Source organism: Enhydra lutris, unplaced genomic scaffold (assembly GCF_002288905.1).
Source record: "Enhydra lutris kenyoni isolate GAN:26980312 unplaced genomic scaffold, ASM228890v2 scaffoldscaffold21, whole genome shotgun sequence".
Lineage (NCBI taxonomy): Eukaryota > Metazoa > Chordata > Mammalia > Carnivora > Mustelidae > Enhydra > Enhydra lutris.
In genome coordinates this window covers 72314728-72338952 of record NW_019154105.1, presented here as the reverse complement: position 1 = coordinate 72338952, position 24225 = coordinate 72314728, and the positions used below count along the sequence as shown (strand labels likewise).

Here is a 24225-nt window from a genome sequence, read left to right as displayed (position 1 = left end):
TAATTTTCTTAAAAAAGTTTTTTAAGAAAAAAAATTTTTAAGAAAATTCTCTTCACAAAAAACCTGTATATTAATGTTTACAGCAATACGTACTTGTAATTGCCAAAAAAATGAAAACCACCTGTTGGTAAAAGGATAGAAAAACTGTATCCACTGTACATCCATGTAATCATAGTTTACTCAGCAATATAAACGCAACAAAAATTTGGTCCCATAACAACTTCGATGAATCTTTGCTAAGTGAAAGAAGTCAGTCTCCAAGGATTGCACACTGTATGATTCCATTCGTATGGCATTCTGGGAAAAGGAAAACTCTAAGAACAGAGAACAGATTAGTGGTTGCAAGGGATTAAGAGTGAGGACTACCTGACTACAAAAGGGGAAACAGAGGCAGGACTTTTATCCTGGAGAAATGGGAGCCACTGCAGGATGATACACAGGACAGTGAACCTTCCCTTTGGTTACAGTGGAAATAAGCGGGGACAATTCTGGGGAAAGAGAAAAAACAGAGAATTATGTTAGCAGTCATTCAGATGAGGCATGAAGGAGACATGACTAGCAGAGATGGTGATGGGAAAATGTGCACAGATTTGTGAGATACTCAGGATTGTGAACTGACTAAAATGGGCAAATGTGAGAGGAGGCGGGGGGAGGGGCAGGAGTCAAAGGGACACTCAGGGTTCGGGCCCATCTAGTGTATGGGTCACGATGGTGGTGCAAATCACACGGAAAACACAGGAAGACCATTTCTGAGCTAGAGAGGAGAGGAAGTATATCAGTGATATCTCTTACCTGATTTTTATATGCCTCATAATAAAAGAACAAGTACTAATTTAGTTATATTTGTTGGGGAGAAGTGTCCTAAAATCAGAAAGCACAAAATCTTAATTTCCAAACACAAAACACAAAATCAACAAACAAACCACCACACGTAAAAACAAAAGCAACACAAACCTAAGTTTATGGACATATTTTTTCTCTGTGTCATTTCATACTTCATTTTACTCAAGGCTTTGATCAGCTCTTGGCGATTTCTTTCAGTTTTGTTTTTTAAACGTAGCATTTTTTCCTTAAACTCCAAAATATGGTTTCTACAATTAATTAATTGATTACCTGCAAAGAAAACATATGTGTATATATTTATATACATAGCAACGATATCATACCATTTTCTATAACATATAACTAAAAAGGTAAGATATACACTTCAATGTAACTATAACACTATATTTGTGTGTACATATACATGTACATAGTTTATAGATAAATGTGTGTATACGATACACATAAGAAGAGGCTAGAGAAAGAGTGAGATTTAAAACAGTACTATCTGGAAGGTGGAATTATTATAAGTGGTTTTTCCCTTATTACTTTGTGCTTTTTTATATTTTCCAAATTTTCCATTTTGTGCACATGCTAGATTTGTAATTAGAGAGAAAAACCAATTGAGACCAAAAATTCACTTTTAAGAATTTATCTGAAGAACAAAACCAAAAATATATACCCAGATTTGGCTCTAAGGATGTCTAACATAGGCAGCAGCATTACTAATAACTATAAGAAAATCAGAAACAGCCTAAATGCTCAACAATGGATATATGCTAAATAAATTACAGAATATCCTTTTAAAAGTTACAGAGGCTCTCGTTTTAAATCAAGTGTAATTGAATCCCAGTTTCACCACTTAATACTTGTGTGACCTTGGACAAGCTACTTTATGTTTGTTAGCCTCTGTTCCTTCATGTATAAATGGATATATAAAAATTCCTGTCCCAGAGTTGGGAAGAAGTGATACAGTAATGCACATAAGTCATGTGGCAAAGCACACACACACAAAATGTCTGATAAATATTATTTATCAAAGGGCTACTTTTTATTCATTTGCCAATGTAATACCATACAGCTATGAAAATTAGCTTAGAGAAGAATATTTAATGTTGCAAAAAAAATTTTTTTTTTTTAAAGATTGTATTTATTTATTTGAGAGAGAGACAGTGAGAGAGAGCATGAGCGAGGAGAAGGTCAGAGAGAGAAGCAGATTCCCCGCGGAGCCGGGAGCCCGATGCAGGACTCGATCCCAGGACTCCAGGATCATGACCTGAACCGAAGGCAGTCGTCCAACCAACTGAGCCACCCAGGCGTCCCCCAAAAATTGTTTTTTTAAAAAACAAAACTATGTATAAAATCATCTCTCTTTCTGGTAAAACAACACATATACAGATAGTAAAAAAGAGTAAGCATACAAGTTTATATTTTGTTAATATATAATCTTTAGTTTGTTGGATCACTTTTTATTTCCTATTTTTACAGAATTCTTTTGTTCTAGAACGTTACATTGCTTCTATAATCAGAAAAAAATTAACAGATAAAATAATTCTGCACCTTTTATCTGTCAAGTACTCTGTACTGAGGGAAGTACAACAATAAAGAAAGATATAGTAGTCTTGCCTTCCAGAAGTTTATAGGCTAATTGGTAGAACTAACTTAACTGGTAATTTAAATCATTGTGATATTTTGGATGTTACAGATTTCCTTCTCCTTGGGTTTTAACTAATTAGGAATACATAGATAACACCAGATCCAAATAGAAGCTGTCAGTTTTATCTGGGGCTGTCTGACAATGGCTATATTGCCAAACACAGTGGGATGTCCTATTTCCCTGCCCAAGTTAACTCACTCCCAGCCCATTACTGAAAGAGCCACAGTGAGGCTATAGCCACATAAGGGATGACTTGCCACATGTGCTTACTATTTTGGAGGAAAAAGTAGAGAGACCTAGCCCTTCTTGGAGGGAGTCCATAAGAACTTTTATGAGCGAAAGAGCCCAGAGATGGCCCGAGTTGTCTTTTCAAGGAAGCCATTCTGCCTTCCTGTCAGTGTGGCCCACAGAAGTCAGGTCTGACCCATCTCACCTTTCAGATGACTCTCTTCCTTTCTGAAAGAAAGTCCAAGTGGGCACTTGAAAATGGCCGTTCTAGGAGAACAAAATGAAAGATGTCTCCGTGAAGGAAATATGGGCACGATAAAACAAGGCAGCTAGCCCTGACTTCTAGTGATAATAGTGTGCCCAGAGGATGGGATCCAGACAGCTTGGGAGGGGAGAGCAGGAGGTCAGAGGAGGAATCTGGAGAATGTGCTGCCTGAGGGGAGAACTCTGGGAGTGGGGGTTGGGAGGAGTGTGAGTTCAAAAGTCAAGGGAAGCAAGGACAGGTGTTCTGTTTGGAGCACTGCTGAGGGAAAGACAAGGAGGTTTTCAAAAACAGGGCGCTACACACCCAGAAGCTCTTCATTATTTAAGGGTCAACAGGGGAAATTCAGAAGTTAAGAGAGAAATCTGGTTCTGCTGATCTTTTTGATAAGCTAGTTAAAGGGCCTGAACACTCCCCTACACACCAGTGTTTCTTAAACCTTTTTTCTAAAAAAACCCTCTAATTGTGGTAAATTTGAATAAAAGGGATGTGGGTGGAGGCATAACCTGAAATAGCCCCCCACAGTCCTGAAATTTCTCTGACATTTCTTCAAAATATGTGCAAATTTTGCAGCCCACTCTACAGTACATATTTGTTGTTTTTGTTGTTTTGGTTTTGGGTTCGGGATTTTCATTTACTTATTTTTTTAATTGATGTTTGGTTGACATATTAGTTTCCAGTGTGCCAGTGAGTTGATATTTGCATATGTTGTGAAACAATCACCAAAATAAGCTAGTTAAGATGTAGCTGGGTTTTTTTTTATTTAATTTTTTTTTTCAGTGTTCCAAGATTCATTGTTTATACACCACACCCAGTGCTCGGTAATACCCACCACCAGGCTCACACAACCCCCCCACCCCCATCCCCTCCAAAACCCTCAGTTTCTTTCTCAGAGTCCACAGTCTTTCATGGTTTGTCTCCCCCTCCGATTTCCCCCAACTCACTTCTCCTCTCCATCTCCCAATGTCCTCCGTGTTATGTTATGTTATGTTATGTTATGTTATGTGTTACTTATGCTCCACAAGTAAGTGAAACCATATGATAATTGACTCTCTCTGCTTGACTTACTTCACTCAGCATAATCTCTTCCAGTCCCGTCCATGTTGATACAAAAGTTGGGTATTCATCCTTTCTGATGGAGGCATAATGCTCCATTGTATATATGGACCATATCTTCTTTATCCATTCGTCTATTGAAGGGCATCATGGTTCTTTCCAGTTTGACGACTGTGCCCACTGCTGCTATGAACACTGGGGTACCAGATGGCCCTTCTTTTCACTACATCAGTATCTTTGGAGTAAATACCCAGTAGTGCAATGGCAGGTCATAGGGTAGCTCTATTTTTAATTTCTTAAGGAATCTCCACACTGTTTTCCAAAGTGGCTGCACCAACTTGCATTCCCACCAACAGTGTAAGAGGCTTCCCCTTTCTCCACATCCTCTCCAACACACGTTGTTTACTGTCTTGTTGATTTTGGCCATTCTAACTGGTGTAAGGTGGTATCTCAACATGGTTTTGATTTGAATCTCCCTGAGGACTAATGATGATGAACATTTTTTCACATGTCTGTCAGCCATTTGCATGTCTTCTCTGGAGAAGTGTCTGTTCATGTCTTCTGCCCATTTTTTGACGTGATTATTTGTGTTTTGGGTGTTGAGTTTGAGGAGTTCTTTATAGATCTTGGATATCAGCCCTTTGTCTGTAGTGTCATTTGCGAATATCTTCTCCCATTCCGTGGGTTGCCTCTTTGTTAACTGTTTCCTTTGTTGTGCAGAAGCTTATGATCATGATGAAGTCCCAAAAGTTTATTTTCGCTTTTGTTTCCTTTGCCTTTAGAGACATGTCTTGAAAGAAATTGCCTTGGCCAATGTCGAAAAGGTTACTGCCCATGTTCTCCTCCAGGATTTTGATAGATTCCTGCCTCACGTTGAGGTCTTTCATCCATTTCAAGTTTATCTTTGTGTATGGTGTAAGAGAACAGTCGAGTTTCATTCTTCTACACATAGCTGTCCAATTTTTCCAGCACCATTTATTGAAGAGACTGTCTTTTCTCTACTGTATATTTTTTCCTGCTTTGTTGGAGATTATTTGACCATAGAGTTGCAGGTCCATATCTGGGCTCTCTACTCTGTTCCAGAGAGTGAAAAGGGGAGAGATCACAACTAACACCAAGAAAATAGAAACAATCATCAGAAATTTCTATCAACAGTTATATGCCAATAAGTTATGCAACCTAGACAAAATGGATGCACTCCCGGAAACCTATAAACTTCCAAAACTGAATCAGGAAGAAATTGACAATCTGAATAGACCAATATCTAGTAACGAGACTGAAGCAGTGATCAAAAACCTCCCAAGAAACAAGAGCCCAGGACCTGACAGATTCCCTGGAGAATTCTACCAAACATTCAAAGAAGAAATAATACCTATTCTCCTGAAGCTGTTTCAAAAAATAGAAACAGGGGGCGCCTGGGTGGCTCAGGGAACTAAGCCTCTGCCTTCAGCTCAGGTCATGATCCCAGGGTTCTGGGATCAAGCCCCGCATCAGGCTCCCTGCTCAGCAGGGAGCCTACTTCCCCCTCTCTCTCTGCCTGCCTCTCTGCCTACTTGTGATTTCTGTCAAATAAACAAATAAAATCTTAAAAAAAAAAAAAAAGAAACAGAAGGTAAACTTCCAGACTTTTTCTATGAAGCCAGCGTTACCCTAATCCCCAAACAAAGACCCCACCGTAAAGGAGAATTTCAGACCAATATCCCTGATGAATACTGATGCCAAGATTCTCCACAAGATCCTAGCTAACAGGATCCAACAGTACATTAAAAAGATTATCCACCATGACCAGGTGGGATTTATCCCTGGTATTCAAGGGTGGTTCAACATTTGCAAATCAATCAATGTGATAGAACAAATCAATAAGAGAAGAGAGAAGAACCAGATGGTCCTCTCAATTGATGTAGAAAAAGGATTTGACAAGATACAGCAACCTTCCTGATTAAAACCCTTCAAAGTATAGGAATAGCGGGAACATTCCTCAACTTCATAAAATCTATCCACAGCGAATATCATCCTCAATGGGGAAAAGCTGACAGGCTTCCCTTTGAGATCAGGAACACGACAAGGATGTCCACTCTCGCCACTGTTGTTCGACATAGTACTAAAAGTCCTAGCAACAGCAATCAGACAACAAAAAGAAATAAAAGGTATTCAAATTGGCAAAGAAGAAGTCAAACTCTCTCTCTTCACAGATGACATGATACTTTATATGGAAAACCCAAAAGACTCTACCCTCAAACTACTAGAACTCATACAGCAATTCAGTAATGTGGCAGGATACAAAATCAATGTACAGAGATCAGTTGCTTTCTCATACACTAACAATGAAAACATAGAAAGGGAAATAAGAGAATCGATTCCATTTGTTATAGCAGCAAGAACCATAAGATACCTGGGACTAAACCTAACCGAAGAGGTGAAGGATCTGTACTCAAGGAACTACAGAACACTCATGAAAGAAACTGAAGAAGACACAAAAAGATGGAAGAGCATTCCATGCTCATGGATCAGAAGAATACACATTGTTAAAATGTCTATACTGCCTAGAGCAATCTATACTTTCAATGCCATCCCGATCAAAATTCCACTGACATTTTTCAAAGAGCTGGGACAAATAATCCTAAAATTTGTGTGGAACCAGAAGGGCCCCTTATTGCTAAGGAAATGTTGAAAAAGAAAAACAAAACTGGGGGCATATCATGTTGCCTGATTTCAAGCTTTACTACAAAGCTGTGATCACCAAGACAGCATGGTACTGACACAAAAAAAGAGGTAGTTGTTTTAATATAAAGATAACGAAGTCACGTTCTCCCTTCTCCCAACTTTTTTTTCCAGGTGACTTTATATATCTTGGAACAGCACTACTGGCTATCATGGGAACAGGTATTTCAATCGAGAAACGTAGCTGAAGACTATTAGATACAACATCTTTCAGGAAGATCATTCTGGTGCCCATACAGAAGATTGTTTCAGAAAGGCAAAACTAAAGCCAGAGAAACCACCTGTCAGGAACCTAAAGTGATAGTAGTTTCATGCGAAAGAAGATAAAAGAATAAATCAGGGCAGAAAGGATTAGGAAATAGGGGAAAATATGAAAAACATCCAAGAGCTTTTATTGAAAAGACTTTGAACTGACTTAGAGAAAGGAGATTAGAATCCCTGCTAGGTTTCAAACATGACTACAGATTTCTGCAGTCTGAGTTGGGAAAACAGGAAAATGAGCAGTGATGATGCTTGTGAGACATCTATATATGTGGCAAACAGTTGGCTATGTGACTTTGAAGTTCAAGGGAGAGATTAGGGCTGGTGTTACAGATTTGAGAGCAAGAGTGAGATTCACTTACAAAATGGAGCAGGAAAATGTAGTGATAAAAACTGTCCCAGTCTCATCTCCTGCTGTGTCCTTCCTCCCTGCCTTGGTTCACACTGCCTGGGGCAGAGGGTTCAGAGTCTGAAATCCAGCAGGGTGCTTAAATGTCTGGTTCCCGGAGGTCTTGAATCCCTGGTCAGGGGCAGACTTGGCCCCTCTTAACAGCACTGTCCATCCATCTTGCTGGTTCCATTCAGCTTTCACACAGACCAGCTTGGAACACACGTGTGTCTTGCCTGAGCTGCCTTACGAAGATAAGAAGCAGCTAATAAACTGTAATATCCTGATATTTCTCTTCCAAACCTCAATAGATCATCCACCCCAGGATACAACAGAGGAAAGTAAACCTGCTGTTTCACTGCTCTCTAACAAGACGCTTTGTCTCTCCCCCTTGGGTTGGAGGGGACTCCACCTCTCCAGTCCTCACCCAGTGGCATGCTCCACCTCTAGGATCTGTCACAACACCTCTCCATCTCCAGCTCTGTGTCACTGAATCTCTCAAGTGCAACAATTTCATATAATATGGAGTATCCTGCCAATAGGGGCTCCCCATCCATGGGGTACATGCACAAACAAGTAGATTCGGGTTTTATGCATAGTTGGGCTTGCTGAAACAGGGCAGTGGAGGTTTAGGGAAAGACCCAACTGGCTGGTTAACCATTATAGAGAATCCTACCATTATGAAGTCTGCTGGCAGTCTTCCACAGTGAGTGTTGTGCCCCATTCCTGTAAAAGTTCTTAGCCTGTTATGATACAGCCAGCAGAACTCAAGGCCCTACATCTCTAGTCTTCAATAGCGAGTGGGTGGTGGCTCCAGATCTCTGGTTTCCTCCCTCAACCCTCCTCCAGGGAAAGGCCAGACAAGAGTGAAAAGGCACTGCTGAATCCAAGCCACAATTTAATCTGTACATAAATCACTCAGTAAGAAAAGAAGGAGAACTTGGCTGCTTTGAATTCATTTTTTCTCAGCAGCCTCTTGAAGGCTCCTACTCTGGGCCCCAGAATCGGTCCAGCTGGAGCAATGACAGTTTGGTCGCCAGAACCTGCATGGGTACTGGTTGGCAAATTGTGTTAGTCATCGCTGTCCCATAGAGCAATACTAAGAATTCTCCAGGTTCTCTACAGATGGAAAGACCTGGCTATAGCAGAGAGATCACCATTTGGTCAAGAATAAAAGCAATTTTCTGTTCCTTCTTGAAACACTGTGACAGAGTATTCAGAATTCATTAACAATTCCAAGCAGAGCCTGAGTTTTTCTTTGGGAAGGGATGCTCTTCTCAGGGACTTCTACATCTCACCAGCCAGAACAGTTGCCTGGCCACACAATTCATTCCCTCATTCAACAAAGACTTATGAAACTAAATATTGCTACATGTCCCGGGGATATGACAATGCACAAAACAGTCAGAACTCCTGATCCCCTTGGAACTTACATCCTACTGACTGGAAAAAAAGAAAAAATAAGTGAATTACATACTCACTAATAAGTGAAATATATTTGAAGATGGTAAGTACCCAAAAAATACAAAGCGGGGGAAAAAGAGTGTTGATGGTTGGGGGAGGTTTTAATTGTGAACAGGGTGATCCAAGAAAGCTTTTCTAAGGAGATAACATGTGAGCACAGACAAGAACAAAGCAAATGAAGGACTGCAGGTAACTCTGGTACAGAGAGAAGAGCATGTGCAAAAGTCCTGAGGCAGGAGGGTGCCCATTATCTCCAGAAACAGCATGGAGACCAGTGTGGCTGAAGCAAAATGAATGACAGGGAGAACAGAAGGTGATGAAATTACGAGGCCACCTTTGTATAAGTACTGTAGCTTTTACTTTAAGCAAAATGGGAAACCAATGTAAGTCTGTAAGCGTAGTATCACATAATCTGATTTACCAGAACAGGATCCTTCTATCTCCTGTGTGAAAAACAGAGTTGGGGAAACTAAGACTGAAGAAAGGGGGTCAAGAAAGAGAGGTCTGTGGCTTAGAAAAGATTGTGGGTGGGATAGTGGCTAAGGAATGGTTTAATTCTGGATATATTTTGAAGATAAAGAAGACAGGATTTGCGGACATCAAATGTGGGATATGAAAAAAAGGGAGGCAATGATATTCTGAACAACTAGAAGAAAGGAGTACCATTTACTAAGATAGAGAAGAGGAAGGGAGCAAGTTTTGGTGTGAATATTAGGAGTCAGGTTTGAGACATGTTAGTTTTGACATGTTTATCACACATTTCAGTAGGCAGCTCCATGTGTGGGCCTCAGGGGAGAACTGGCCTGGCCTGGACAGAGACATTTAGAGAGACCTGCGGTAAGATGCTGGAGATCACTAAGAGAATGAGGATGAGCACAGAAGAGTTGAGGCCCAAGGACTAAATCCTGGGGCACCCCAAGTTATAAGTTGAAGAAGTCAGTAACGAAGCTAAGACAGATTAGCTGGTAAGGCAGGAGGACACTGGGGTGTGTTTCAAGTCCTTGGAAACCAAGTGAGAAAAACGTGTCAAGGAGATGAAAGGCATCAACTGTCAAGTGCTGTCCGACAGGGCAAGGAGGATGAGGACAGGGTACAGGCCATGAGACAGCAGTGAGCAGTCCCTGGGGGCCTTGATGACAGAGGTTCTAGGGGTCAGCGAAGTGAAAGCCCAGCTGGAGTGGGTTCAGGAGAAAGCAGGACCACAGGGCTTAGAGACAGGGTAGGGGGACAACTCTTTTTTTGAGAGTGAAAGTGGGGTGGGGGCAGGGGCAGAGGAAGAGGGAGAGAGAGAGAATCCCAAGCAGGCTCCACACCCAGCACAGAGCCCCATGTGGGGCTCAATCTCACAACCCTGAGATCATGACCTGAGCAGAAACCAAGAGTCAAACGCTTACCCCACTGAGCCACCAGATGCCCCAAGTGAATTTTAAACTGAACTGTGCTTTAATCAAATAACTGCCACTATCCCAGATAAATCTTGAATATTCATAGTGGATACTATTTGAAGGTGTCGACAAACTTTAGAAGTAGACATAGTGTAACCAGTATAACCCTATGTTATTGAGGTTCCTCAGGTAACACTCTCTCAGCAAACTGAATCATGAAGTTGATACATCATGGGTGATGCAACATGGCTACGCTTCCACGGTGTTAAGTCAGTCCCTTAGGGAGCGATTTGGTAAACATGAAAGAAAGAGTTTTCTCTATAGGAAGTAGTATTTGCAGAAACAACCATGCAAAAAAGTTAAAGCATGTATTCCCTAGTCTTAGATCTGCTTCTTACCCATTTTTACTTGATTATGCTATTCAATGATATTCTATTTAAAATATTTACATTACTTTCATAGTCAATCAGGTATTTTGTGAGGGTGAAATGTTATAAAACTATTTGCAAAGGCTTGAAATAAACAATAATTTAATGTTTTGAGCCAAGTGTGGTGGAATTGTGAAAACAAACACCAGTCCATGTGTGCAATGGGCCAATATGAATTCCGCCCATAAGCAAGGGGTCAGGTAAGATCCTAATTACTACTGACCTTTGTTTCTCACAGCAAGAGTCCAACGCACTGCTATCCAGTAGAAATAAAATCTAAACCACGTTTGTAATTTTAAATTTTCTAGTAACAACATTTTAAAAAAGTAAAAAAGGATCAAATAATTGTGAAGAATATATTTAATATTTAATTCAATATATCTGAAATATTTTTCAACATGTAATCAACATAAAAAATAACTAATGGAATAGCTTGCATTCTTTTTTATACTATGTATGCTAAATCTCGTGTATGTTTTATATTACAGTGCATTCTTACCAAAGAATAAAATTTTGCTTACTGGAGAAATATTTTGCACTGCTTCTGTCTTTAGATTTAAATTTAAGTTTAAATTAGTCAAAACAAAACTTAAAGTTAAAATTCATTTTCTCAGTTGCACTGACCATATTTCAAGCGCTTGGCAGTCACCTAGATAGAGGCCGCCATATTGGACAGCAGGCTCTTGGCAGTAGCTGTGAACTTATTAGAAATGCAGTATCTCTTGGGGCACCTGTGTGGCTTAGTCGGTTAAGCGTGGACTCTTGATTTCGACTCAGGTCATGATCTCAGGGCTGCGAAATCAAGCCCTGCATTGGGCTCCAAGCTGAGCATGGAGCCTGCTTGAGATTCTTTCTCTCCCTCTCCCTCTGCTCCTCCCCACTCGCTCACACATGTGCACATGCTTTCTCTCTTTCTCTAAAAAAAAAAAAAAAAAGAAAAGAAAAGAAAAAAGAAAGAAAGAAAGAAAGAAGTGCAGTATCGCAGACCTCTCCCCAGATCTACTAAGTAACAATCTGGGCTTTCGTTAAGATTCACAGGAGATTGGTATACACGTTAAAATTTGAGAAGCACTGTTATAGATGTCTTTAATTGTTTTCTCTTTCTCATCATTGACTTTACCATAGTTCAGGTCATTACTGCCTCTAGCTGCACTATTATAATTGTCTCTTAATTAGTCTCTCACCTCCAATCTACAATTAATCTTCTGGAAACACTGCTCAAAGACTTTAAATGGTTTCCTGAATGCTTACTGAATTAAGTCCAAACTACGTGCTTTAACATACAAGGTCTCATCCATAGGGCCATGACCTGACTCTTCCACACTATTTCATTCACTAAACCCCTCCAGCAATGAGAAGCATCACGGGGTATGCATTCTTTCTGCCACTTAATACTCACTTAATACTTCACTGAACTATATGACAGCTAAACATGGATAGTCAAGTTGCTGCTCTAAATTATCTGACAAGAGATGAAGGAGCATGTATTTAAACAACCAATTAATATAATTGTGAAAATGGAGTTATCCTCAAGTGCTACAGGCAGAGAGAGACAGAAATGCTTACCTAGTAAGGAAGACTGAGCAGTGGGGGAGGGACGAGGGAAAAGGTTTCAGAGAAGAGGGAATATTTGAGAACTTGAAGAATGTACAGAATGTTGCCCTACAGCAGAGGGCAGGGAAGGGCATTCCAAACTAAGAAAATGACAACATAAGTGCGTAAGTATGAAATGGTACGGCGTATGGAGGGGAAAGCAAGTAATTCACTGGGGGGGTCAAAAGGAAGGAAATGAGGGGCATGAAGTTGAAGAATGGGCAGACCACTTCAGATCTATTATTCATTTATTTGTACCCAGTGTGGCTCCAAAGAAAGACTATCTGAGGCAGCTGGTAGGAGATGAAGGTAAAAAGACAGAATATATTTTGGATTATTCCACTCCATGTATGCTTTGCAATAATCAAATCCCACTATGAACAACGCCCTTTGAATTCCCTTGGATTGATCCCTCTATGCGTTAGGTCTTATGATGAAATATTTCAGACTTTGAAAACCATATATAAAATAGTTTGAAAGACAATAATAAAAATTAACATCCATGAATCCACTACTACCTTAGCCTTAAATATTCCATCTGTTTCCTTCTAAGATTATGTTCCCTTTCCTCCTTACTCCCAGATAAGCAGAATTCTGAATTTTGTATTAATCTTCCATTGTTTTTCTTTCAAGTTTCACCACTTGTGCAAACTGATTGATATTTGTTTTAAGATATTAATAAGTAATACTTATACGTATTCTTTTGTACTTGCTTCTTTTTCTTAATGTATGTTTTTGCGATCCATCCATACTGATAAGTGAAGCTCTAGTCCAATCATTTCCACTACTGTTAAATGTTCCACTGTTTTAAAGATACAGTAACACATTTAGCTCTTCTACTGTTGATGAACAATTATACAAAATGCTACCAAGAACATACCAGGTCAATATATTCAAGAGTTTCCCTTGTATATATCTGGTGGTAGGGATGTTGTCTTAAATATTGAACAACCTGTATGATGTGGGTACTGATCAGTGACAAGAAGAGTTGGCCATAAACCACTGGGTGACACTGCACACCAGTTTCAGTCCTGACTGGCAGAACTGCTAGGACACAGGAAGTGCAGGTCACACAATGAAAGTTACTGAATGTATGCATAATCCCCATTCCCAAGGGGAGTGTGTGCAAATTCCTGCACTTCCGCATCCTCACCAAATGTCTTATCTCCTAAATTTAAAAATCTGAATGGTATGAAATGTTATAAAAGAAATGTTTTAATTTGCATTTATTTGATTGCTAATGAAGCTAACATTTATGTTGCACTTGGCCTTAGAATCTATTTTGCTGATATTAATATAGTTACACCAACTTTCTTTTGGATTAGGTTGTTGGTATACATTTTCCATCCCTCTTCCAACATTTCTCTACCTTTAAAATTTAAATGTATCTCTTGTAAATATCATCATGTTTGGTTTTGTTTTTATATCCAATCAGAAAAAAACCGTAATTTCCTTTTTGGAGTATTAACTATAATGAGTGATATTGTTATACATTATTTTAGTATCATTTTAATAGTTAGACCGGAGATTTCATTGTGAATCCTTGACTTACTACAGTCTAATACAATTTCTCACATTCTCATTTTTCAACAGTGCTACAGGTTTAATACCAGTTAACTCCATTTACCCCTCTTCTATCTTATCTTGTAATCGTTGTCATGCATTGTTGTTCTAGATATACTTTAAATTCCACCAGACATTTCCATTATTGTCTTGAATGGCCCACACATGCATTCTGGATGCTGCTTAGAGCTATGCACTAAAAGAATAATATTCCATTATAATAGAATATATATAACTTCTTTATCCATTCATCCATCGAGGGACACACAGGTTGCTTCCACAGTTTGGTTATTATAAATAATGCTGCAATAAACATGGGAGTACAGATGCCTTTTCAAGTTAGCGTTTTCACTTCCTTCATATAAATACCCAGAAGTGGAATCACTGAGTCATATGAATAGTTCCATCTTTAATTTTTTGAGGAAACTCCATGCTGTTTTCCAGTGACTGCACCAATTTACATTTCCACCAACAATGCATGAAGTTTCTCTTTTTCTCCACATCTTCACCAACACACATTATTTCTTGTCTTTTCAAAAATAGCCAACCTAACAGGTGTGAGGTGGTGTCTCACTGTGGTTTTGATTTATGTTTCCCTGATGATTAGTGATGTTGACTGTCTTTTCATGTAGATGGCTTCCTATCTTCTTCAGAATAAAAGTCATAGTTCTTACTATGGTCTCCATGATCTTATCCCTCTACAACTCCTCCTTGTTCACATTAGCCTCCTAGCTGTTTCTCAAACTATCAAGCTGACTGCACCACAAGGCTTTTGCACCTGCTTTTCTCATTGCCTAGAAAACTCTTCCCCCAGATAGCCATACAATAGTCTCCTTACTTCATTCAGGAATAGGCATGAATATGACTTTCCTTAACCACCCTATCTAAAATAGCACTTTCTCTCCCCTGTCAACACCTGACATCATAGAGTAATATCATTCCTGTTTGTTGTTTATTTCCCTTAATCAGAATGTAAGCTCCCTGAAAGGCTTTAAAATTTTTTTGTTGCCTAGTTCCTACAACATGAAGAAGTATTTATCAAAATCATTAATTCACTCATTCATCCAACCATGCAACAAATATTTGACATACCTATTATATCAGGCATTTTTCCAGATGCTGGGACACAGCAGTGAACCAAGCAGGCAAAAACAGAAAAGAAAAAAATTCTCTGCATGGAGCTTACGTACAAATGGAGCAAATTAATGAACTGTTAGCGCTATGAGCTTATAGAAACAAACAAAAGGTTACACGCACACACAAATTTAAAAGGGGAAAGATTCCCACTAGGTTGTGGCCAAGTTTTTGTTGTTGTTTTTTTTTTAATAAGTAGGCTCCCTGCCCAGCATGGAGCCCAGAATGGGGCTTGAACTCACCAGGCTGAGATCAAAATCTGAGCTGAGATCAAGAGCTGGGCACTTAATCAACTGAGCCACCCAGGCACCCCCTGGCCATCTTTCTAATAAATATAACCAAGTTTTCATTGGTAAGAATTACAGCTATGGATCAAATTTTAAAAACCATTCGGACTATCTTTGGTGTCTTATAAAAATCGCTGCTTCCAAAACTAAATGAAGTCTGTTTTGTTGACATAAGAACATCTCAGGATTGATTCTGTAACTATTTTAGAGCTGGCTTACACAGAAACATAAACACAAAACAGTGTTTTATCAGTTATTCCAAGAGTGGTGCATTTTCAAGAACAATATCTCATATTCTGAATTTGAACATATGAATGATGGGAATAGAAATGCTTCAAGGGACAAAACTTCTCCTTTCTGGTCATAGCACAAAGTCCACAGTTTATAATAAATAATATAATAATATTAGTTTTATTAAAACACCTTCTGACATTATCAATCCAAACTGCCTTCCAAAGTTACTTTAAAAGGGAGTTTACAGCAGCAGTTCTTTCTACCCATGGGTCCTGTTCCCGTGCTTTAGTAAACCACCATCTTGCACCAAAAAAGGGTGGGGGGAGGGAGTTTACATTTTACTTTCTAATTCTGAGTAACGATTTATTTTTTGTTATAAAAATAGTAATAGTTTGTTGTCCTAAAATACATAAAAACACATTTGGATAATGTTCTTACAGAAAATCAGGAAGAGGAAAGTGTATAAAATGATTAAAGAACAGTAGTATAAATCAGATAAATTATTATATATTTCTAAACCTTTGAAACAAATGGAGTAGAATGTTGATATTGTGTATACACGACAAAATTTCGTATTAATTAGAGGACTAAAGACACTTCCAAACTCGATCCTGGACACTACCACCAAGGGCACTTTGTGTGAACCCTGGGTCATAAATGTGTTTAATAAAAATGAAAATTGAACCTAAAACAACCTAAGGACAATCCTGGAAATCTGGCTTAAAATATATTAACTTAAGGGGCGCCTGGGTGGCTCAGTGGGTTAAATCCTCTGCCTTCGGCTCCGGTCATGGTCTCGGGGTCCTGGGATCGAGCCCCACGTCGGGCTCTCTGCTCAGCGGGGAACCTGCTTCCTCCTCTCTCTCTGCCTGCCTCTCTGCCAACTTGTGATCTCTGTCTGTCAAATAAATAAAATCTTAAAAAAATATATATATATATACATATATATATAAACTTAAAATTAGCTTAATTCAAAATCCAACTACATGGACGCTAAAATGTTACACTGGACCTTGGACAAGTAGAGCTGAAAAGACAAAATGCAGCAAATCTAGTTAAATTTGAAACTCAGATAAACAGTAAGTCCTTTGGTACCAATATAGCCTGTGCAATTTTTATACTAAACGTTTACTCACTGTTTATCCAAAGTTCAAATTTCCCTGGGCAATCTCTACGTTTGTTTGCTACAATGGGAGCCCTAAAACAAGATGAATTAAAAGGTCGGTGTGTTGCGAAGTAGTAACACAAGCCGCACGGCTCATCTGAGAAAGTTCAGGAGCCACACCCGTACTCTAAATGGGTCTCCATCATCGCACCCCTTTCTGGCCTCGCAAAAAATACTCTCGGGAGCCTCGAAATGTGGCTCAGTAACAGAACTCGAAACCCCAAGGTGGGAAGGTGTTGGCTTTGTAAGAAGAGCTCTTAACTCAGACAGGCACGTTTCTGGAAAGGATGGGGAAGAACAAGACGCGGACGGCGGGAAGTTGGGCGCAAAGCGGACCCTCGGACCTTCTGGGGGAAAGGACGCGCGGAGGCGGGACTGCGCCGGGAGCCCCCAGCCCTGGGAGGGCCGATCCGTTAGCGCGCGCGCCCTGCGGGGGTCGCGGCCACCGGAGCGGACTAAGGACGCGCGTTACAGTCTAACCGCCGGTCTGACAGGGGCGCCGGGGCTGCATCTGCAAAACACCTCCTACGAGAGCGGGCGGCCGCGCCGGGCTCTCACGTCGCTCCCCCTTTCTCCCCCCCTCCCCGAGCGCCCTGGCAACCCCAAAGACCCCAAGCCAGAGTTTCCGGGCGGGAACGGTGGTGGAGAGGCCACCCGCAGCTTACTGGTTTGAGTCGTCCTGGAGATGCAGAAGCAGAAGAAGCTGAAGAGCATGACGGCGGCCAGCGCGATCAGCACGTTCACCTGCTTGGTCCTCATGGAGCTGGCCTGACTGCCCGTGGCTCGCAGCCCGGCGAGTGGAGGCAACGCGCAGCGCCCCCGCGATGGAGGAGCCGCGCGCACCGCGCCTGCGCCTCTGGACGCGCCCCCCCACCCCGCGCCCCCTGCCCCCTGCCCGCATCCCACCCCTATCGCTGGGGGTCCCGGCTCGGCCGCCTTTTTAGTGCCACCTTCCGTGGCTCAGCACTTAGCATCTCGAACCTCTTGCTAGGACCGCTGGTAGTTCAATGCCATGAACTTTGGGAAAACTCTCCACTGCCTAACCTGCGGCTGGTGGATGCTCAGGAGCTTGCTTTATTTTCCTGTAGCTGTGACTTCCGTGCCAGACCCTAGGCTAAGCAGTTTGTACATACTATCTCGGTAAATCCTCCAACATCCCAATTTTTTAAAGGCAAGATAACAATAGTTCTAATATGCTATTGTTCTCTTCATTTTATCTTGAAAGAATAGGAGCTATTGTGAAATGGAGCAGTTGGCTACAGGACAAACAGCTGGACGGGGCTCCTCCACAAATCGTGTACATAGAGAAGTTTATAAATAAAATATGGTAAAAAGATCCTAAATAAAATATGTATCTTTAGCTTTAAATGAAAACCATCAAATGCCCAAATATCTTAGGGGGCTTAGATTTTTGTGTGGGAAATGACAAATATCAGACATTCAGCTTAATCCCTTTATCTTTTATACTTTAGTACATCCTCCCCCAGGAAAGGAGCGGGGAATCAACGTTTGTGAAGGAAAGAAATTATATATAAGATGCGTAGTGCAAGGGAGACTTGATAAGCTATGCCAAGTTCAAGGTATCCGTTTCTCAGCCCCTTAAAAACTAAGCCTGGGAAATACTAGGAGAAAATCAGGGGGTGCATGGGTGGCTCAGTGGGTTAATCCTCTGCCTTTGGCTCAGGTCATGATCTCAGAGTCCTGTGCATCTGGCTCTCTGCTCAGCAGGGAGCCTGCTTCCCCCTTTCTCTCCCTGGCTTTCTGCCTACTTGCGATATCTCTCTGTCAAATAAAATCTTAAAAAAAAAAAAAAGAAAGAAAGAAAGAAAATCAGTAGGTTGAGACTCTCTTTGGGGTCCTTGAACTGTGTTTTGCTATTTAGGTTCTCCCCACTGATCAATCTTCTTACTGGCCAGGTCTGGTAAAAAGTGTTCTTCAAACCAGCACTACACCACTGGCTGAGTTAGTTTCTGGCCCTCGAAAGAGAAAAAAGATTTGAACACATGCCAACCTGAGGATGCCTTTATAAGCTGTATTTTCTCCTGTGCTGATGGCAGAAGTTGTGACCTTCCGTTGAGCAGTCACCCAGCCGGATCCCAGGATTGGGAGCCAATCCTCAACTCTATTCTCCCTCATCCCATTGGCTAAGCTCCTCTGGAAGCCACAGGGCCAGGAAGTTCTCTGTAGTGTACTAGACCTTCCGACCTGTCTGCGGGGGAGGGGAGTGTGGAGCTGGGTGGAGAAAGACTAACCTGGGGGAAGAAGCTCTTCAGCACAGGAATCTCCAAATTCAGTATTTCACAGTCCTTTTACTTGGTCTCCAGTTTCACACTTTTAGCTTTGTGTTGAAAAACAACATCAGAATCCACTAGCAGTATACAGGGAAAGTTTTTAATCCTTTTTAAAGTAGGGGTCTTCAACAAAAAGATGACATGAATAATACCTGTTCTAGGTTGCTGAGTTAAGTAGCGTTCAAAGCCAATTCGCATATTCCTTGTCATTATGTAACACTCAATACATTTTGGTTCTCTGCTGTTGCTCGTCAGAAACAGTATTAATTTTCTCACTAATTCTAATTATTTTTCCCCCACAAAGCAGTGGAGAACTGTCCCATAGTTTATGGCATTTAACTACCATTAATTATTTTTTTCTCTATTATTATTTTGAGCAGACCGCCTGCTCAAAAATCTTCCAGCAACTCTGTTAAAAGTGAAAAGTGTTGGCGTGGAGTCCAGACCCTTGCACAGTCTGATTCCATCTACCTTTCCAGCTATCCTCCCTATTCCAGCTATGTACTTGCCTCTAATGTAGTACTCACAAGGTCTACTCCACTCAAACTCACCAAATACCATGTTTTCAAGATTCAGAAAAGCACTTTGCTCTCACATCTTAATGTTTTAGAAATCAGCATGTGTCTTCTAATTTTTCCATTTTGTATAATTATTTTTTTTCTTTTGTCTCTTTTCCAAAGAAAGGAAAAACCAAAATCTTGATAATCAGGGGTGCCTGGGTGGCTCAGTCAGTTAAGCATCTGCCTTTGGCTCAGGTCATGATCCTGGGGTCCTGGGATAGAGTCCTGCGTCCCCTCAGCAGGAAGTCCAATTCTCCCTCTCCCTCTGCCCTTTCCCCCCTGCTCTCTCTAGCTCAAATAAATAAATAAAATCTTTAAAAAACCCCATGATATGGGGCACCTGGGTGGCTCAGTGGGTTAAGCCTTTGCCTTCAGCTCAGGCCATGATCTCAGAGTCCTGGGATTGAGCCCCACATTGGAATCTCTGCTCAGCAGGGAGCCTGCTTCCCCCTCTCTCTCTGCCTGCCTCTCTGCCTACTTGTGATCTCTGTCTGTCAAATAAATAAAATAAAATCTTTTTTTTTAAAACCCATGATAACTGGAAGAGATTATGCTGAGTGAAATAAGTCAAGCAGAGAGAGTCAATTATCATATGGTTTCACTTATTTGTGGAGCATAACAAATAACATGGAGGACATGGGGAGATGGAGAGGAGAAGGGAGTTGAGGGAAGTTGGAAGGGGAGGTGAACCATGAGAGACTATGGACTCTGAAAAACAACCTGAGGGTTTTGAAGGGGCGGGGGTGGCAGGTTGGGGGAGCCAGGTGGTGGGTATTATGGAGGGTATGCATAGCATGGAGCACTAGGTGTGGTGCAAAAACAATGAATTCTGTTATGCTGAAAAGAAATTAAAAAAAAAAAAAAGTAAAACAAACAAACACGATAATCAGTCAATGGTTTGTCTATGAGTCGGAACACATGATTGTCACTCAACATCTCCTCTGTGCCAGTCACTGAACTAGGTACTGGAGATACAAATGGTCCCCTGCTGGTTCTGGGCTCTGCCTTCTTCACGCTCAAACATGGATGCACTGCACACGCTCATGTCCCTACCTTCCAAAAGTGTTCAAGACTCAGCTGAAACGACACTACCTGAAGACTTCATTGACTATCCGTGTGTACAGAAATCTCTATCCTCTTTGAAAACTTGTAGCACTTAGGTCCTCTCTCAGGACACTTGATGTACACCATATTTATTTGTTATGCACATATTTTCTTTCTTTTACCATGCTTTGAGTCCTTACAAGAGAAAGTTTGTGTCTTACATATTTCCATATCCCACTCCATATTGTACCTCACATATTTCCATATCCTACTCCCTCTTGTGGATTCCAGGGTGTCTTACAGATCAAAAGTAGTGATTGAAACACAAGCCTGTAGTACAACTGAGCGGTCTTCTCAACAAACTACCCGCAGTTGCTAGCTCCTTATGGTTCATGCCTACAATAAACACCACTCCAGGAAATCCAATGGATAAAGAATGCAGTAGCGTTCTCAAGGACCGTCAGACTTCCATTTTGCGATTTGCTTTCTAAAATTAGTGGCACCTTCAGACCATGGGAAGTAGAGAATTGCCAGGGCAAATAATGCTCAATATGTATAGGAATATTTATGGGAATAACAATGGGAATGGGGAGAGTATTCTCTGGGGGTATGACCAGCCTTAAAGCCATCAGGGCTTCTTGAGTGAACTTCGGTCTGAATGGTGGTCTCACGACTGTTAGGAGCAAAGAAAAATAAACTTAGTGGGGACGGATGTTTCTAGTTCTGTATATATATGGGATATACGGGTGGAAAGAATCTGAAAGATAATAACTTGATAAAATGCCAGTTGTCCTGGCCCTGTTGTCTGTTTCATGTTATTTAGAAATAAGTCATCTGTACCCACCTGAGTGCCATCTGTTTGGCACAATTCAGGAAAATGACAGCACTGAAAGGAACTTTTAAGAATCATCTATGACAGCCATTCTTCTTAAATAACAATCACCTGGAGGGATGCCTGGGCAGCTCAGTCAGTTAAGCGTCTGCCTTTGGCTCAGGTCAGGATCCCAGGATCTTGTGATGAGTCCCCCTTAGGGCTCTCTGCTCAGTGGGGAGCCCGCTTTTCCCTCTCCCTCTTCCTCGGCCTGCTGCTCCCCTTGCTTGTGTGTGCGGGTGCTCCCTCTCCCCCTCTCTGACAAATAAATAAACTCTTAAAAAAAAAAAAAGGAATCACCTGGAAACCTGGTTAGACAGTTCTGGGCCCACCTTCAGTTTTGATTCAGTGGGGTAAGGCTGGGACCCCAAAAGGGGCGTTTCTAACAAGTCCTCGATGATACTGACAGTCCAAGGAATGACTCTTTTGGGAATCACTGCACAGCAGCCCTTTATAGAATCATAGGTTGGATTTGGGGAAAAGTATAGATTACTTAGCTTATTCTCTTTGCTCAAATCATTCCAAAATACCTATGTAATAAAGACACTGCATTCTCTGCCATCAGTCTGTGTGTGTGTGGGGGGGGGGGGGTTCCATGATGTGCCCTGGTCGTTGTATTCTAGATGTTAAATTTGTCTCATATCCCTGAATGTACCAAGACAAGCCTGATTAGGGGGGAAAAGGCTTCAAGTGTCTAGAATTGTCCCCTGAATTGAAAGACTGTAGTCCTACCAAAGAGGCCTGCCTAGGTGAAGGCTGAGAACAGCACATGCTCCAGCTGCACTCTGTGGTGCAGAACTGTTCAGAGCAAGGAAGGCATCTCATATTCATTCATACAAAAGCATCATGTAGGCTTCCGGAAGCTTCGACCAGGCATAGTTCTGGTCTTAACAAAAACGAGGAGGCCACCTAGATGACCACATCAGGTACCTAGAAAAGCAGCAGAAAAACCAGCACAGCTCATACGTCACAACCCAGATGATAGTACCAGTCTTCTACCATTGGGGTAGGAGCTCAGGGGTCCTGGGTCGCGGTTTTCTCCAGAAACTCCTGGCGGAGTTTACAGGCCAAACATGTGAATCTGCTTCAATCTAGTTTTCAGGGACAACAGATCTGAGGCCTGATCCTGTCATCAACCATGATGTGGCTTGTATGAGAAATCACTATAATAAGTGTTAAGTTCTCTTACTATCAGACACTCTCTCTCTTTTAAGATTTTTATTTATTTGAGAGACAGAAAGAGAGAGCACAAGTAAGGGGAGTGGGAGAAGCAGGTCCCCAGCTGAGCAGGGAGTTCGACATGGGGCTTGATCCCAGGACCCTGGGATCATGTCCTGAGCCTAAGGCAGATGCTCAACCGACTGAGTTTCCCAGGTGCCCTTACTATCAGTCACTCTAGAGGACTAAGTAACAGTCTCTTTCCCCAGCATCATCATTTACTTGTTCTCCTTCTTTTAACATTTCATCTTTTTTCCATTTATCACCTGTCAGAATATAGACTTAGTCTCCCCAGGCAAGGGCCTCTGGTTCAGCCACACTCTCAACCCACAAGGAGAGCAGCAGTTGGAAACTTGCCAGGGCCTTCCCTTTGTCCATTCCCAGGAGGAAGGGGTAGGATTGTTTCAGTCAAGTACAACAAAGTATATTCCCACTCTGTGAGGTCACTGGGAGAAACATATAGCCAATCCTTGCTTGGCTACATGATGTGAAGTCACTATCCAACACAGGCGGGTTCCTTAAAAATATGCACATTTATGTAGAAAGGAACAGAAATTGTGTCTTGGGCAGCAATTCTCCCTTCTCTGTCTTCCAAGTGAAATGTTGGACCCTAAAGCACGAGGTCCAGTAAAATAAGTGTGTACAATGGGAAAGAGAGAGTTCTCACCATCCCCCACCCCCTCATCCCCATGGCCATATTGTGATTTCTAATAAGAAATATATATTGTGTCTTCAGCCAGTCCTGGCACAGAGCTCCTAAGACCCTTGAAATTTCCTGAGAGAGAGTGATAAAAGTGATTTTTGTTAGGTTAATGAAGTCACTTTTGGAAAGCATGTAAGGCAGGGGTGTGAGGGGTGTTGAACATTCAGTCCTATCCCACCCCTGACCTCTGGGGATGGGAGAGGGGCAGGAGATTGAGTAAAATCACCAAGGGTGCCAGAGATTTAATCAATCATGCCTATGTAATAAAGCCTCCATAAACACCAGAATGGGTGGAATTAGGAGAGCTTCTGGGTTGGGGACCATGTGGAGACTGGGGGGAAATGGGGTGCTCAGAGAGTGTAGAAGCTTCGTGCCTCTTTCTCCACACACTGTCCTACGGATCTCTTCCATTTGGCTGTCCCTGAGTTAGATTCCCTTATAAAAAAGGGACAAAACACACATTCACCTAACTGATGCAGCCAGCCCTCTGTATCTTTACATTGTATTTTCAATACCAGCTCTAGTTTCAGTTTAACAGCTACTTTATAGACTGAGAAGAATCTGATGTGTCCCTATGTTAGGACTGGAGGGGCCGTTTTCTGCACACTGGAATGTAGAAGGCATTCTTTGGTCCAGAGTGTGGAGCAAGGTGAAAGCGCCCACAGTGACCACCATCAAGCGGAGTGCGAACAGGCTCTTTAAGTGACCCACCTGGAAATAGCTACAGGCCCTAAATGACCAATTCAACAAGGTAGGCACAGTTCGTAAGATTACCAAAAAAAATAAATAAATAAAAGGAAAATTCTGTACATCCCCGTACTCCCTCTCCCCCGCCCTATTACTAGGGCCCCTCACCATCACCTCCAGGCCTCTTCACCTCAGTCTTTCCT

General features: G+C 41.5%; 1 protein-coding gene across 1 annotated transcript in view; it reads right to left on the bottom strand.

The window, feature by feature from the left end:
- LOC111148892 (MGAT4 family member D) overlaps positions 1-17549 on the bottom strand; it is a 42989-nt gene extending 25440 nt beyond the window's left edge. Inside the window, exons 1-3 of the mRNA XM_022505674.1 lie at positions 17314-17549; positions 16620-16681; positions 955-1113 (exon numbers count right to left, since the gene is read on the bottom strand). Of these exons, the coding sequence (XP_022361382.1) occupies positions 955-1113; positions 16620-16681; positions 17314-17549 (457 nt within the window). The remainder of the gene's footprint in view (positions 1-954; positions 1114-16619; positions 16682-17313) is intronic.
- Positions 17550-24225: the final 6676 nt, after the last annotated feature.